The sequence below is a fragment of the Ascaphus truei genome, chromosome 8, assembly GCF_040206685.1.
Source record: "Ascaphus truei isolate aAscTru1 chromosome 8, aAscTru1.hap1, whole genome shotgun sequence".
NCBI lineage: Eukaryota > Metazoa > Chordata > Amphibia > Anura > Ascaphidae > Ascaphus > Ascaphus truei.
In genome coordinates, this window is record NC_134490.1 from 31764591 (window position 1) to 31782184 (window position 17594).

A 17594-nucleotide genomic window follows, 5' to 3' on the forward strand; every position below is an offset into this window, starting at 1 on the left:
TGCGCTTGTCTTTTACAGACAACACATTGCAACTTTACCATCCAGGTTCAAACAGCCAAATTTATTAGTAACCTATGTGAACTCTTATCTAGTAGAAATCTTCCTACTGGACATATATGTTTTCATTTTGTTGTTCATACCACTGCACTGCTCTTACGCACTTTTAAACACCCATCTGATAAGGATTCAAGTAGATTTTTACTTGTTGCTTTGTTAGATTAAATTATTTTATTTACAACACTAAATCTACCTCCTTAGTAATGGTTTTAGCACATTTTTTTACATTTGACCAGACACACTAAAGATACCACTTTAAAAAAAAAAAAAAAAAAATTCTCCCAGAAGGGCATCTAGCAGTGAAGTGGTTAATGGACATTTATTCTTGTTATAAACACGTTAAACGTGGGAGGTCTGAGTTTTGCTGCCATTAACTTGCAAACCGATTCATTCTCAATTAGGACAAACTGTTTCCCCCCTCTGCTTCAGACTCACTATGTCACCCTCCATGGGAAACAGGGAACACAGGGCTGCTGCACACAACAAGTTCAATAAAGTCCTTGAAAAACCACTCACGTTTATATACTAACAGGAGGATGTATGTGGCACACATAAATCAGCACAGGTCTTGCTGAAAAAATAAACTTTTTAATGGTACTTGGTGGATAAAAAGGAACAGGTAACATTTCAGGGCGGCAGCACTAAGTTTTGTGAGGTCTCTACGTTGCTAGGCCAGGGGAAACTGTAACCAAAACACGTGGCCGGTTTACATCTTACCCCTAAAACACATGGCTTTGAAGTGGTGGAAGATGCTAGAGAGCTGAGGTTTCAATATCTCTCGGCTCGGCTGTGTGGTTAGGCTGACACTTGGTGGAGAAGATTTGAATGGCATGTAGGTGTCTGCTATGGGGGAAGACATCTGGCCACTCAGTGCATAGGACTGGGAGGGAATTACCTTGGACATTTGGCTAAAATCTGCAAAACTTTCGTTGCTGCTTCCAAACAGGTCCAGGGTTCCAAACGGATCTGTAGCGGGAAAACATAAAACCGGTTAATAAAAGTAAAATTGCCAGCTTGCTTATCATTACCGGCAGTCTGACTTCTGAGATCATTCTTAAAGTGACGGAGATCTTCAAAGTATCAACAAACTATGGTTTCTTTTTGCCGGAGCACAAGACTAAACCCAGATTACTAAACAATTACTAAATGGTTGCAGTTCTTATTCTATTAATTTACGATACATTGCTGGAGGCCAGAAGACAATTAGTTTGCATTATGTTGTGCTGGGAATGTTAGAGGTCGGGCTCACCTTGTGGGTATTTGTACTTGAGCTCATGTTTGCACCAGTGTTCCAGTATGATGACCGCTTTCTATCAGATTTAAAGGGGTCCATCTCTAATAAGTGCAATGTCAAATGCATGGCTAATATTGTTCAGTTACAAATACCATTAAACTTCATATAAAAGGGCCCAGAACAAAAATTAAAAAAAAAAAAAAAATTATTTTTCTGTGAGCTTAAATATGATACGAGCGTCTTCAATACTACTCTATAACCCTGTCATCATTTGATTTCCCACAGGCAACCCTTCAGATTAGGTGTCTTTTGGTGACACAGACGTTTGGATGAAAAACTCTGAGCTGGCTACTTTTACTGCACACAGAGAAGCTGTGTTATAAGTCTGCAAGAAAACCATGCTGCAAGAGCGCCTAATGAGTGAATGGGACCATCGGGCACATTTACTTAGAAGTGCTAGTCCATAACATGCCTTCCGGCTTGTAAAACACCTTACAGCCCCATTCAAGTGAATGGTCCAGAAAGCAGTATATTTCATAACCAGCGATAAGACACCTTCCATGCTGGAAGACATGTTACAGGGCCATATTTACTTAGACGTATTGGAAGGTGTCCATTCGAGTTGCACTGCTTACTAAATATGGATATATAGACACACACACACAGACACACTAAGTCCTCGTGGCTTCTTTACTGCTCACCTGGCTCTTTCTTTGGAAGTGTGGAAGAGGAGAAAGGATCGCTGCTCTCAAAAGGATCAGATGACTGCACCGAGGGAAAGAAACAGTGTGTTCATGTTATACAGAAACTGATGATAATGAGCACTTGGCCCAATCTGCTTGTTTTCCTATGCTGATGGTAAGCCTAAAAAGCCTATTTAACCATTTTCCATATTTAGGTCAACATTGTGTCTGTTGCATCTATTACCCGTTAATTGAAGAGTGGTTGAAAGAACTAGGTCCCAGTACCGATCCCTGAGGTATTCCACTCATGACCTTAGCCCAACCTGGAATGTTCCATTTATGACAACCCTCTGTTGTCTGTCCTTCAACTAGTTTTCAAAACAGGTAAAAATATTTTGACTGAGTCCAATTTACTTTATTTTGTATACACCAACCTCGTGTGGAACCGTATCAAAAGCCTTTGCAAAATCCAAGTAGACCACCTACCATGCATTACCCTGGTCTAAATTCCTACTTACCTCCTCAAAGAAACAAATAAGGTTAGTTTGGTATGATCTACTCTTCATAAATCCATGCTGACTATTACCAATAATGTTGTTTTCCATTAGGTATTCCTGAATATTATCCGTATTAAACCTCCAAGTAGTTTCCCCTCTACTGAAGTCAGGCTTACCGGGGTAATTCCCCGGTTGTGATCTAGCTCCCTTTTTAAATATAAGCACCACATCTGCTTTACGCCAATCTTGTGGTACTGAGCCTGTGGTATGGAGTCCTTGAATATTAAATATAATGGTTTGGTTATTACTGAACTTAACTCCTTGAGAACTCTTGGATGTATGCCATCGGGACCAGGTGCCTTATTTACTTTAATTTTTTCAAGCTGCCTATGCACTTCGTCCTCAGTTAACCAATTGTTCCTTAATATGGAGGTTGTGGCTTCCTCCTGCGGCACTACTATTGAAAATGGATTATTCCCAGGCAAAGAATGTGTTTAATACCTCTGCTTTTCCCTTATCTCCAATAATCTGCCTGCCCATCTCACACTGAAAGGGTCCTATATTTTCTATTCTATTGTATTTTTTTTGTTATTAAGATAAATAACTTTTTAGGGTTGATCTTACTTTCTATTGCAATACTTTTTACATGATCAATTTTTGCTAATTTGATTGCCCTTTTGCAATTTTTATTACATTCCTTATAATTCTGATATGATGCTTCCGTCCCTTCTGACTTAAAGAATCTGAACGCCTGCCTCTTCTTTTCCATTTCTCCCCTAGCTGTTTATTTAGCCACATTGGTTTGACTTTTTTTTTTTTTTATACATATTACCCAAGGGTATACACTGATAAGTGTGCTTTTCTAACAATGTTTTAAAGACTGCCCATTTATCTTCTACATTTGTCCCTGCAAAAGCATCATCCCATTGTATTACTACTAGATTAGACCTCAGTTTATTCAAATCTGCCTTTCTAAAGTTTATATTCTTTGTTGAACCCAAGTAATCTGTTTTTTGATCATTTATTTCAAATGAGACCATGTTATTTATCACTGTTACCCAAATGTTTCAGGATTTGAATATTTGTTATTACTTCTACATTGTTTGATATAATCAAATCCAGTATTGCCCCTCTCCTGGTTGGTTTCTCAAGAATTTGGGTCATATAATTGTCTTTAAGCACCCCCAAAAACCTGTTTCCTTTTGTTGTAATGCTAATCTCATTGCCCCAATCTATGTCTGGATAATTACAATCACCCATTATGCAAACATGACCCAGTTTTGATGCCTTCTCCATTTCCAAAAGTATTTTAGCTTCCTCAATCTCTCAGATATTTGGTGGTTTATAGCATATCCCTACATTTTCTTTCTAGTTTTACCTCCACTGCTAATTTCTATCCACAAGGTCTCTACATTTTCATCATTCCCTTCAAAAACATCTTCCCTTATTATAGGTTTTAGATCCGGTTTAACATATAAACATACTCCACCTCCTCTTCTATTTGCTCGATCCTTCCGAAAAAGGGAATAACCCTCTAAATTAACTGCCCAGTCATGAGTTTCATCTCACCATGTTTCAGTAATGCCTATGTTACCATACTACTCCCTTGCAGCAATTAATTCAAGCTCCCCCATTTTATCTGTCAGGCTTCTTGCATTAGCAAGCATGCATGTAATTATTTTTTTTCAGCCCGTACTATTATCTTATCTCTTTCCTTTCTGCGCCAATTTGGTTTAGTCTTTAGAAGTGTTTTTTTTTTTTTTTTTTTTTTTTTTAAGTATTATCTGTCTGTATTTACTATGGCTGTCTCGCTGCTTGTCAAACTCACACTTGCCCCCATTCTACCTCCATAATCTCTTGTTTGCTCATCTATTCTATTTAGTTCTTTATCTGTTTCATTCCCCTCTCCCCTAGTTTAAAATCTCCTCCAACCTTTTGAACATTCTCCCCCCTAGCACAGAAGATCCCTCTTCATTGAGGTGCAATCTGTCCCTAGAATAAAGATGATACTTCTCAGAAAAGGAGTCCCAGTGCTCTAAAAAAAACAAAAAAAACCCCTCCTTCCTACACCACTTTTAGCCATGCATTAACCTCCCTAATCTCTGACTCTCCCTGCACATGGCACTGGTAGTATTTCATAAAACTACCTTGGAGCTCCATGCCTTAAGCTTTTGGCCTAGATCCCTAAAATAATTTTTTAGGACCCTCCATCTTTCTCTAACTTTGTGATTTGTGCCAATATGTACCAAGACCGCCGGATCAATCCCAGCCCCCTCCCCCCCTCACAACAATCTGTCTACCCGATCCACAATGTGCTGAACACGAGCACCCGGGAGGCAACAAACTGTTCGGGTCTTGCGGTTATGGCAACAGATTGCCCGATCTACCTTCCTAATAATGGAGTCCCCTACCACCACAATCTTTCTTTGTATCTGAGCATCCTGAGTCCCCACTGTGCTGGAGGAACTATTCCCCTGGCTGCTAGAGGAATTAGTCTCCCCCAGCCTTGCCATTTCTGCCCTGACACTCCCAATATCTTCACTCAACATGGCAAATCTATTGGGATGTGTCAGCTCAGAAAAGACCTGCCTCTCCCTATTGCCCCTGCTTCCCCTTCTAACTGTCACCCAGCTACCTACCTGCTCCTCACGAACAGCGCCACAATCTGCACCACTAGTCAAAGCAAGGGCCTGCTCAGTGAGCACTAAACCACTTTCAAGATTGCCAATGTCCCTCAATATTGCAAGTTTCCTCTTCAGATCAGCAATCTCTGACTCTAAAGAGACCACCGCTCACACCTCTCACAGTGGTATGCTCCTTGGAACAGTTGCTTCAAGTGCACATACATGTGGCAAGATGTGCATTGAGTGGCATTTTCAATCCTGCTCATTGTAGCAACTATGACGTTTATAAGTACTAACAATAAACTGTACTTCAATATACTATACCAGGTTCAACCCCTTCCTTGTTCAAACTACATCTAGTTCTAACTGCACACGTAATACAACCAGCACTTGAAATCAACCAGTCACGCACATACACGTGTGTATGTAATAAGTGTTAAGGAAACACTTATTGGTCAATCTATCTAACCTATGCATTTTTTTTTACATATAATATTTGAATATATGTATAATATATGATTGCCTAAATATATCAAGTTTCAATATATACACGTGTATGCATTTTCAAAAAGGTTTTACATATTTGATTTAGCTATATGTGTGGACTTATTCTTAGCAAAAAAAATTGCTATCCATTTAAAACTGGAATATATGTAACATCCATTATGAAATCCAGTGCATAAAGGGTCAATTCATGCCATTTTTGTTTGCAATTTGTTGCCAGGCAACATTTGGATATTGAAACAGTTTTTTAGATCCTCCCATTATCGTCTGAAGAAGTCGCCATATTGTGACGAAATGCGCCAGAACGACAGCACTACGTCATCACGCAGAGCTCGACGAGGCCAAATCCTGCTCGGAGCATCTCGAAGGCCGCGCTATCTGGGAACTTGTCGCAGGACTCTGTTTCCTCTACCTGGAACTTTTTGTTTTGAGTACCCAGCTGTTTATTGTTAACATTCACGCTGTGAAAAACAACTAGGACTGGGACTCCTGATGGGAAACATTGCTGGCAGTGATATATTCACATATGCCGTTTTTAAATCTATCCTTGGGAGTGAACGTTTCCCTCCCTTCCATTAAATGTTATACTTTTTTTATACACAATGGGGCGTGCGCTCGCTTTTCTTTTTTTCTTCGGTAAATCAAATCGGATGTGGTTCATCCTCCTGAAAGCAGCCCTGACCTCATCTACCTGAAGCGTTTCTACACCTAAGAATCACCCATTGCACATTCACTGGACTGGTTTTTCTTTGTTGTTTGTCTTTTCACTATCTATTGGTATACTATATTTATGTATATATTTACACTGGTAATACTGGTATTCCTATATTATTCACATCCTAGCACTACTACGAGGCTACTATATACCAGCCATTTAGCACTATATTTCACAATTTTAGTGATTAATTAACATCTTATTTAGAATTGCCTGTACTATACAGATACATACATACACACACACACACACATATGTACACATACACACAGAGTTTGGAAGGCCGACCTTCAACAGCCACCATATTTCTAAACAAAGGTCATGTAAACAGCCTTTTGTAGCTGCCTACATATCAGTGCACAAAAACTGCTGCCATAAAGGATTCTGGGAATCTGCATATGAGTACAACATGTTCACATTTAGATTGTAAGCTTTCTGGGCAGGAACCGCTTTCTCCTTGTGTGTACTTCCATGTCTGGTCAACTTACTGTTATCACAACTCCCTGTTCTGTAATGTCCGTTTTGTAGTGTGCTGGTACATGGCACTAGATCAATAAAAACATATGTACATTTTTACTTCCTGGAAGGTTGCTGCACTTCACCTTTAAGGGCAGGGTCATTGAGTGGGTGCTGTTCTTGGTGAAGGGGTCAGCAGAAAAAGGGTCGCCCTTGGCCGGCTTCTGGAAGGGGTCATCTGATGCAGAGGCGTGGAAGGGGTCACTCTCTTTAAACGGGTCATCTCCGAATGGGTCTGAGGATGAAAAGGCTGCTGGTTAAAACCCTTGCGGCTTCAACTCACCCCATTGTTCACCAGATACACAGTATCTATAAAAAAAGGTGAAGGCCACAAACTTTAAAGCCCCTTCAAACTTTGATAGCCACTTACTGCCTTTAAAAGGGTCTGCCCCTTTGAATGGGTCGGATTTGAAGGGATCTTCTGTATGGAATGGGTCGGAGTAGGGTTCCTGGCTGTTGTTGCTGAACAGAAGGGCTTTGTTCTTGAACGGATCATCCTGCAGAAGTAAGAAACATAAAGGGGTCTATGTACTATGGGCAGCTTTGGAGCAAAACTGATAAGGCATTTTAGTTTTGAGTCTCTTAGCGTTAACTTATCAAGGTCTTTGCCCCATTTCTTCCCTGTGTATGTCAGTTTGAGATTTGGGGAGTGTAAGCAGGAGTTAGGGAGGAGGTATACAATGAAGATATGTAGCAAATTTTGCCTGTGTGTGTTACTTTCTTCCTTCAATTTGCAGCACAAAATTCGCCAGGTCTAAGGTGGCTTAAACTTTCTGGCTTCTAACAATCTGCCCCAGATGTACGAAACACCTTCTAGATTTGACTGCGTGCCGAAAATTAAGTACAAAGACCCTAAAGCCTTACAAGAAGTAAATAAATAGCTATGCTTTCCCTGCACAGCGATTGTGAGTGACTGCTAAATGAATCTGGGAGATTATCGTTTTTATTATGAAGAGTCAGTCCCTGCTAGGACCATAGTGAACCAATGACAGTGAAAAGTTTGATGGGTCAGTCCCACCCAGGACCAAAGAATATTAATTGCAGTGACATGTTTATGGGGTAACATCTAGGTGAATGATGCCTTTGTTACCCAAATCTGATACCTCTAGGAGTTCTTACATTATTTGTAACCGTTGGTTTATAAACATGGTGAATTGAGAATAGGAAGGGCTTGTATTTTCTCTGGCTGCTTTCTTCTGTCTGATGTAACGGTGCCCCTCGTATTCCCCACTCTCCTTATATGTATTGAATCTCTACTAAGAACAGGGTGGGCTACAGCTAAAGAAAACAATTCATTCGCCAACACTTCCCCATTCAGAGGCCCAGACTGAAAGAAGAAAGTTGAAACAAAAGCAGATAAAAACCTGATTTAAGATTTTTTTTATTTTTTACGTTTAAGGAAGACAATTCATTTGATACATTCATTACAATATGTGAGTTTGTGGTCAGCTACCAGGGATTGCTCCTTTAACCCTTTGAGTGCTGGAAGGGCTGGGGCACCAGAGTGCATCGTGAGCCATCACATGATCGCAACGTCACTGATGACACCAACAGAAAAGCAGGGGTCTCTACAAGAGCACTGAACACCATCGCCCCCCCTCCCCCCCATAGCCAATGCGCAAAAATAGCTGGGTCAGGGGACCCTAGCGTGCAAGGACCCCTTAACATGGCAGCTGTGTCATGGGGGACCCAAAGGATTAAGTGCAGCGAGTTCTGGGTCTTACCGTTGGTGCAGACAGATCCTCCCTCTCTCTGGGGGGAAAGGCCTCGTTGATGTTGGAGAGGTTGTTCATGCTGCCCCCATGGTCTCCGTTTAGCGCCTTGTTGTATTGCTCAATGCTTTCATTCATTTCCTGCTGGCTCTCCTGCAGCTGTGACAATTTGCTTCTAGCCTGAGTTAGGGACACAGTGAGCCAAGGTTTAAAGGCACGGCAGGCACCGCTAGCAGCGAAGGGTTTAATAGACGTAAACATAAAGTCAAGGCGGAGTTCGTAAAATATTTAAAATATGCCGGTTACACAACAGAAAACGGAGAGATATTTCTGCTGAATTTTACAATCAAATGTGTCAGAGGTCATCAACTCCAGTCCTCAAGACTGAGCCACATGTGCTGAAGCAGGGATATCCTGAAAACCTGACCTGTTGGTGGCACTTGAGGACTGGAGTTGACCACTCCTGGCCTAGGCCCAAGTGAAAGGAGCCATGTTCATAAAGGTTTTTGCTCATTTGTAAGGAATAAAATACACCGCTTATTCTCAACAAAAATCAGTGAGCAGGAGAAGAAAAAAAAACTAGAAAGGTTAAACAGACCCTGTATTATACAGTATTGTGAAGAAATCTTCCAAAAATTAAAACAACTTTCGGGTGGAAATTCCTTCTGCACCTGGTTGATTTCATCCTGGGTGGATTTCAGTGACTTTATGATAGTCTCCAGCTGAACTCTGCCCGCCTGGATGCTCTGTTCCAGCTGAGCCTCCTCCTGCTGTAGTCTGTTTAGCTCAGATTTGGCTCTGTTCAGCTCCTCTTCCTGAGCCTGTACATCTGATTCTTGGGATTGAATCTGTATTTTCAGCGAGGAGATCTGGGAAGAGATTAATGTTTTTAATGCAATAGCAGGTGGGTAGGTGGAGTGAGTTAGAGTGGGAACGCAGTGCGGCTGCAGGTGGGAAACCGGTGCAGCTGCAGGTGGGGTGAGAGTGGGAAATGCCGTGCAGTTGCCAAGTGGATTCTCTGCTCACCGTCTGCCCCTCTTCCTGGCACTTTTGCCGGACATCGTTCAGCATGTCCTTGAGCTTGGCTTTCTGTTGGTCCATCTCATCCAGCCGGTCCTGTGCGTCCTGCTTCTGCGCCTCCAGCTCCTGCAGCGTAGTCGTCTCCCGGTCTAAATCATTCTGCAGCTCCTGTGAGCCAACAGGCTGTTCATTTGTGTATTTAAAACCCCTTTCCCAATAGGACAACTCAAAAACTATGACAGGGAAGCATAGCGGTAACGTAACTCCTGTACATGCAGCTCCCCTACCCTCTAGGATTAAGCTATGGTAACCTAACAAATACAAGCACTGGTTAAAGTGGTTAAAGATCGTGGTACTGTGCCTGGTTACAAAAAGATCTACATTTATGAAACATTAGGGCAAAGCCATTTGGACTGCTTTAAAAAGATTTAGGCGATATTTGTTATGTAAAACTAGGAATGGGGACAGACTTCCGTTTTTTGGGGGGGTTTTATTTTGAGAAAGTGAAAGTCTAAGGGGTTGAAAATTCAAAAGTAGTGACGCTTTCCTACCCCCCAATTGCTCGCAAAGGGAGAAGCCGATTTGACCTGATATTTATAGGTCTGTAAGAATTGCACATGGATGGTGGGATTTGCCTAACATTAGCTTTAAGGAATAAGTGCATTGTATGTGGTGGCAGCAAATATCTGGTGGCTTTGGAAAGGACAGATTGAGGAGTGGTCATTTCTGCCCCCCCACCACCCCGCCCCCCCTGAGAAGAAACGTTTTAAATACAGTATGTCAAATAAATTGGCAGGCAGCTCTGCAATGATTTGTGAACCAAGTAGGATTGTGCCTTTTGGTACTCATTGGTGGATCTGTACCTGTACGTCTGTGCTCTTCTGCCTTATCGCATCCTCTTTGTCTCGGATGTCTTGCTCCAGCACGTACTTTTCCCTGTAGGGGAAGAGCAGGTCAAATAAGCAAACCCACGTTTAGGTCTGTGCAGCCCAAGACCCGCTGGTGTCTACATAAAGACTCATTAGGGGGTTAATTATTAAAAATTGTGATAGTGCCAATCGGTGCATTGTCGCATAGAACCACCAACATGCATTGCAGTGTGTGGGATAGTGCCCAAATCGGCACTGTCACAGTTTAATGAATACCCGCCATTGTTATTGTGTTTCATGTTGATACAGCTTAGGGTACTTACACTGGATCTGTGGACAAGCAGTCCTGCCTGCTTAGGGCAAGTTTACTGCACCTGCCACATTGTAAACGCTTTGGGAGGCAAATAATTTTACCATGTATAGTATAGCAATACTGTGTGTCTACATATATAAATATATACACACAAACAAATACACAATACTGTGTGGTTCTATATCCACCTTCAACTTGCCTCTGCAACTGGGCTATTTCCTGGCTGATTTCATCCAGTTCTTTCACGCCAGTAAATTCTCCTGAACCAACAGAACTGGAACTGTCCTGAGAAAGGCAGGAGGAGGAGCATTCATCATAACAAATTTAAGGGGATTACTGCGTCAGTCACAAGTGCAGAAGGAAGGGACCTGAGCAGACTGCTTCTCTACCAACCAAGCAATGCGGGGCAGGCCTCTGGCAGCAAAAGGGTTAAAACAGGTCAATTCTACCCAATTGTGACTACGTTACCCATCTCTAACCGTCTCACTGCCCCAGGGATTGCAAGGCATCTTACAAGAGGAATTATATCATGCCTTTTAACCCATGCTGGTGGGAACGATGCAATTCATGCAAAATTCTTATTCCGCAGCACACACCAACAGTGACAATCTTATAGATCATCATTAACCCCTTCACAGCTCGGCGAAGGGTTGTAGACACTTCTCACTAGTGTTGTACCGGGACCTATATTTTTTTTAATTGGGTAATGGGTACTCGGGCAAAATGAATCATTTCACCCGGACGGCACTTACCTGCAGGGTGAGGAAGACTGCTGCAGAGGGTCAGGAGGACCGCAGCGACATCTGGGAGCAGCAGTAGACGTCCTGGTGTGGTGGTGGCAGCAGCCAAAGTCCATGTTCAGCCGGTGGGTGCAGCAGGAACAGAGCAAATAGCTGATGCCTGTGTGAGCCGGGGAACCATGTGACTGGAGCAGGAGTGTTCATATTGGACAGCCGGCTCCTCCCGGCTATCTAATAGGAATGCTACTGCTCCGGTCCCATAGTTTCCTGGGTCACACAGACTTCGGCTGCTGCCACCCCCACCAGGACGTCTGCTGCTGCTCCCAGATGTCGCTGCGGTCTTCCTCGCCGGTCTTCCTCACGTTCCGTCGCCGGCTGCAGGTAGGGGTTGAACTATTTTCAGCTGACCTGAAATTATCCGGCGCCGACCTGGTGCCGGTCCCAGCCCCCTGCTGCTGGGTCCGGGTAGCTGAAAAAGCGATGGGTAAGTCGGGTACCGGGCAATTTCCAGGTACTCGATACATCACTACTTATTACTTAAAAAGGGTCACAATGGAAAGGGATCACAAATGCCCAGGATTAAAAATGAGCAGGCTGATAGCATGTCGGTGCAGAAAGGCAAGTGGGCGCATGCACGAGATGCAGAAATGCACAACATGCCAGCGAAGGGCGCACTTATTTGAGGATTACTCACACGGCGCACTTCTGTTAAGATCGGCATTTCATTTCCTATGGGGGTCATGTAACCAGACAGGGTCTAGAGAGGAGAAGTCCAGGGAGGAGAAGCCACAGATGGAACAGCGAATTATGAAAGATGCTTTTAACAATGTGGGGGAGTGAGAAGGGGGAGGGAGGAGGATGAGGGGTTTAAGAGATGAGGTTTAATAACCCTCGACTCCCAGGGCAATGATAGGTATAGTGTTACTGCTGTATTTTGTTACAGGGGTAGGCCTGAGATCACCTAATTCTATTTTGCTATAAGGTTAAAGAAGCAGTTCATACTGGAGATTTAAACCTCCATTTCTTTCCCCTGGAGGGGACTGTACTGGCGCTACCTTCAGCGGTAATATTTTAGAGAATCAGGGGATACCCAGGGCTGAAAGCAGCGCATTTCGGCTCTGATGCCCCACCGCAAATAAAAGAATAAATAAAAAAGTGGTGTAACTTGGTCTCTGTATCAAGGCGATTTTGACGTTGAATTGGTGCAGAGATTTGCCTGCTGTGTTTCTTAGCGTCTATGTTATCACAGTATTGGGCTGAATGAGCAGCTCAGTGAGTAAAAACACTGACTCTAAACAATGACACAGAGTTTGGAGACTGGTTCAAATCCCATTGTTGGCTCCTTGTGACCTTGGGCAAGTCACCCTCTCCCAAGCCTCAGGCACCAAAAACAGATTGTAAGCTATACAGGGCAGAGACTGTCTGTAAAAATCCTATATATAATGCTGCTTACCATGCACTATACTATTTGCCAAGCGCTTTGAGTCCAATTGGAAGAAGAGCGTTATATGAAATAAAGTTATTATTACTTTGGCACCTATTTGTGATATAATGTCATTAAGTGGAATTGGAGGGAAGTTAAGCAACTAAGGTGGGATGTAGCAAATTCTGCGCATTATTTATTTTTCATAAATCCTCGTCAAGACACCTAGGCGAACAATTTTCATCGGATGAAAGAAGTTCGATAATCAAGCTTCCCACAGAAGAAAATGTAAAACAGAATGACAAGCAGAGCTGACAGCCTCTGACGCATGTCACCCAGATCTGATTACCTGTATCGGGGTGCTCCTCTCTGTTGGAGGTATCATGTCGGGGGACAAGGCCTGTGGTGGATCGATTCCCTTGATGACCTTCTGCTGTATGAAATACATGGCCAGAGCGAACTGATCCTTACTAAGCTTTCCCATCTGCCTTGTGTCGGCCAGCGCCCTACAGGACATGAGGAGTTAAGAGTCAGTTCTGTGGATAAGCACACACAACACATTATATATATTTACATCTGTAATGCAATCATATGCTACTATGCGATGCTTTCTACCTCACCGATTCAGTCATGTAATGATAGCTGCTTGACAGGGCGGATTCTAATTCGGTTATCCTCTCTCTTAATTTATGTTGATGTAAAAACCATAAGATAAGGCTAGTACATAGATGGGAGGACACTGCCGAGTAACACAAAGTCAGGAGAAGAAGATTACGGCTTAGATCTGATGTGTATGGAGACGATATGCCAGTTACACTCATTTTGCGCTAGAAAAAGTTTTGAAAGAGAATCAGGACTGAACTACTGAAAACGTTGGAAGAAATCAGGTTGGTTCATATTAATTACTATTATGACTCATATGATGCAGTAATGAGTAGCGTAGACAACTAAATGTCTTTAGATTCATGGTTTTTATCTTGCTTTTAAAACTGCTTTTCAATGCAGAAGAAATAAAAACTATATTATAATATATATATCTGAGTAAACCCTAATTAGGTTTATCATCGTTTAGCCTTTTATCAAAATGCCTTTTGGATTAGCCCCATGGTCTGGGTGAGTCTACACCTATTGGCAGTTTTCGACAAACCTATACATTTGCACGCCCCGGGCGAGTGGATTTAACATTGTGGCGAGCTCCTATTGGCCCAAGCAGCACACGTGTGGTACTAGGTGGCGAGTAGATTTTTTTGTTCGCCGAGTAGATTTTTTGGTGATTTGTCAACTACTGCCTATTGGTAATGAATTATTACAAATGGGCAAGCATCACATTCTTTTACACAAAAGTTTTACAGCCCCTTTCTGCCTGGTAGAGCGCACAGCAAGTTCGGAGGCAGGGACTTCAGACCCCAAAACACAATATACTACACTGCAGGACAGGATGAGAAACTATATTTAATAAATTACCTTTCATTTTCATCAAAATCACAGAGGGCATAGTGATGGATTTGTTGTTTACAGTAAACCACTATCCCTGCCAGATACATAGAACAATAAATGTAGACGTTGAGATTCTGGTATAAACCCAACCTGCCAGATGAGCCGGCAGCTCAATGGATGCTGGGAGTTGTACTGTTCCTCCAGACAAATTTAGGAAACGTCATTAAGAAGTTTGATGCAAGAGTTATAAGAACATATAGAAACTCTGACTCCCTGCAAATTGTAGAAATCCTGAGTTTGCTATATTGATTTCAGTGTATATATCCTTCAGCTCGCATCGCTGTCTTTTCCAAACAGGCCGCGCAGTTCTGCGCCTCGTAGCCCCCTCTCTGCTCACCATATGTGCGCCAATAGGTTCTGAGTCAGGCCGGACTGCATGAAGATGTCCTTTACTTCATGCCCGCTCACATATCCATCCATATCCAGGTCTATCTTCAGGAAGATGTCATCGTACCGCATCTTGTCTGTTGGGGGAACCACCCAATTTACAGCAGGCTTATGAAAAAGGAGAAATTAACGATGCATTTTAGCTACATCCTTCATTAAGAAACATACAGCAAAGCAGAATTGATCTTTATAATGGAGATTCCTAAAAAAATCTCTGTTGTAATGTTCTATTAACTGCTTTGTAACATGACATGAGAGAATCATGTACACTTCAATCAAAAGGAAGCCCTTTCTTGGAAAAATAAATACTAGGTAGGTGCTAAATAGCAAAAAGAGGCATGCAAAGTATACCTCCAACAATGCAAAGTAAAACGCAGGTTTATCCACAACAGTTATTAAACAATTTTTATTTATTTTTTACATTAACTATTTATATGCAAAGGAAAATAATAGCAATGCATCAATAACCTCAACACCTACAGCACTCAAAAGACTGCAATTCACATCAGTGGAGCATAAGGAGTGTCCTGGAACAGAATTCATATTTCTGTTTAACCTCCCCCCCCCCCCCCCATTGCAGCTTCTGTCTGTCAGCCCTTTATTTCAGCTGCATGTATATTTGCTCTGAAAACAGTGCCTTTGGAACGGATACATTTGTTGCATTTGGGCTTTCCAGTTAGCTCATAACCAGGTTGTCTTGGCAAACCCCTTAATCCCCCTGGTTTAGTGGAGTTTCCCTTACTCCGTCTGTATTCACAGATGTCTCATCCTCAGTCTATTCCTGTTCCCAGAAAGCCATATACAGGCATACCCCGGTTTAAGGACACTCACTTTAAGTACACTCGCGAGTAAGTACATATCGCCCAATAGACAAACGGCAGCTCACGCATGCGCCTGTCAGCACGTCCTGAACAGAAATACTGGCTCCCTACCTGTACCGAAGGTGTGTGCAAGCAGGGAGACTATAGAGCCTGTTACACATGCGTTATTTATGCACGTATATGATGATTGCAGTACAGTACATGCATCGATAAGTGGAAAAAAGGGAGTGCTTCACTTTAAGTACATTTTCGCTTTACATACATGCTCCGGTCCCATTGCATATGTTAAAGCGGGGTATGCCTGTACTTCCTTTCCACCCAGGACACTGAGTATAGTACCTGCCTGCTAACAGCCTTAGCAAGGCCTTTCTGTTTTTACCACAGTCTTACCCTGATATTAGCACTTCATATAGAGTAGGACTCTCTACCCACCCTACATCTGCAAGTACCTTTCATCCTATGACTTTCCTTTAATAAAGTTAAGAAAGACACAGGGACTTGTGCTTTGGAAGAGGGAAGACATGAGTTAAGCTAACTGGAGCCATTCATACACCACACGTGATCCTGGTTCCAGGATAAGGAGAAAAACTCAAATTGTAATTAACAGCAATAAATGGAAAAAAACAAAAAAAAAACCACAAGGTGATGCTCTAAAACGATGTCCCCCATTCCCACACATGAGAAGACCTAAAACAGGGGGCAAAAAGAGACAGGGGACAGACAGACATCCAAAGAAACAAAAGCACTAATCAATGCAAGTGCCAACAACAATACAAACCAGAGCAACTAGGATCAGCTACTTAATACCCATTTATAAGGGGAGCAATGCACGGTACAGCTCAACCCACTTATAACGCTGCTCTTGGGGACCAAAGAATCACATCACGCTATAAGCGGATCGCGTTAGAAATAATGTACAATTGTATGCATTGTACAATAAAGAATTTTAAGATACCAATAATCGTGTAAAAAAAAAACAACGATCACCATTATTTTAAGGAGAAATCCAAGCAGTTTATTTTTAATCTTAAATTTTAAATACTGGATTGAAGCAGAGGGCCTCCGGAGCTGAACCCCGTAAATTTCAGCTCTGGGTACCCCCTGCTCCCGAAGATATTTCCAAAGGGAGTGCCATTATCTCCTGCAGTTTTCAGCTCTTGTCACATCCGTCAATAGGAAGCCCAACCTGATGCTGTCATGGCTTCCTATTGGCCCGCAGAGCCAGGGAGCTTTGAAAAGCAGACATAGTGAACCCTGGAGTGGCTACCGACACCTCCTACGAAGGTAAGTAACTCTGGAAGCAAGGAGTAGCCAGAGCTAAAATGAATGGGTGAATGAATGAACACCATTAGAACAATTTGGAAGGGACTGCCCCTTTAACCCTTTCCTGCAGAGCCATGTAGATGTCTCCCTCCCTCGCTACTCCACCTGTACCTGAGTGGGTTTTGCGGAGTGTTTGGGGGACAGGCTGCCTGCGCTGTTTAAGCTGCTCATGCTGCCGTGGGACGGGGTGGAGCGCAGGCTGTCCCTAGGTGGGGGGCTGGCAGGGAGGACTGCAACGGCCCCGGGGAATGTTGTCTTCTTCCTCTTTGTCGGGGGGATCAGAGATGGGGGTAATACGGGCGGGACAGGTTCCTTCTCCAGCGCTCTGTAGACGAGATGCATCGCCTGCAGAAAATAAGGACGCCATTACCTCCCCACTTACATACATTCCATTAGAGTTCAAAATCACTATTGTAATAAGCTGTGGCACCAGCCCCCTTTTACAATACGCACACCCCTTATTGCCACAGGAATACCCTCATATCACAGACACACCCAGTGTCCTAGGTATTATTAAAAATCAGTGGTACTTAGTTTGGTTATGGAAGAGCACAATCCTTTTAAAGATGGAACAAAGCTCTTTAGGCACTTTTTGTCTATTTGTATGCTCTAAGAGTAACTGTTCTTGTAATGGATCATTATAGGATGCATAAGAAAGA

At 42.7% G+C, this 17594-nt stretch overlaps 1 protein-coding gene across 13 annotated transcripts in view; it reads right to left on the bottom strand.

Annotated features, from left to right (window-relative positions):
* EPS15L1 (epidermal growth factor receptor pathway substrate 15 like 1) overlaps window positions 1-17594 on the bottom strand; it is a 79918-nt gene that overhangs the window by 49584 nt on the left and 12740 nt on the right. For 7 of the 13 annotated variants that reach the window (XM_075611194.1, XM_075611186.1, XM_075611182.1 and 4 more), the window contains exons 9-21: window positions 17047-17280; window positions 14742-14899; window positions 13257-13413; window positions 12179-12241; window positions 10944-11029; window positions 10426-10498; window positions 9569-9745; window positions 9214-9411; window positions 8555-8722; window positions 7201-7327; window positions 6917-7065; window positions 1993-2056; window positions 953-1023 (exon numbers count right to left, since the gene is read on the bottom strand). In XM_075611194.1, coding sequence (XP_075467309.1) covers window positions 953-1023; window positions 1993-2056; window positions 6917-7065; window positions 7201-7327; window positions 8555-8722; window positions 9214-9411; window positions 9569-9745; window positions 10426-10498; window positions 10944-11029; window positions 12179-12241; window positions 13257-13413; window positions 14742-14899; window positions 17047-17280 — 1725 coding nt within the window. The remainder of the gene's footprint in view (window positions 1-952; window positions 1024-1992; window positions 2057-6916; window positions 7066-7200; window positions 7328-8554; window positions 8723-9213; window positions 9412-9568; window positions 9746-10425; window positions 10499-10943; window positions 11030-12178; window positions 12242-13256; window positions 13414-14741; window positions 14900-17046; window positions 17281-17594) is intronic. The other 6 variants (XM_075611192.1, XM_075611189.1, XM_075611196.1 and 3 more) reach the window with 3 other exon arrangements.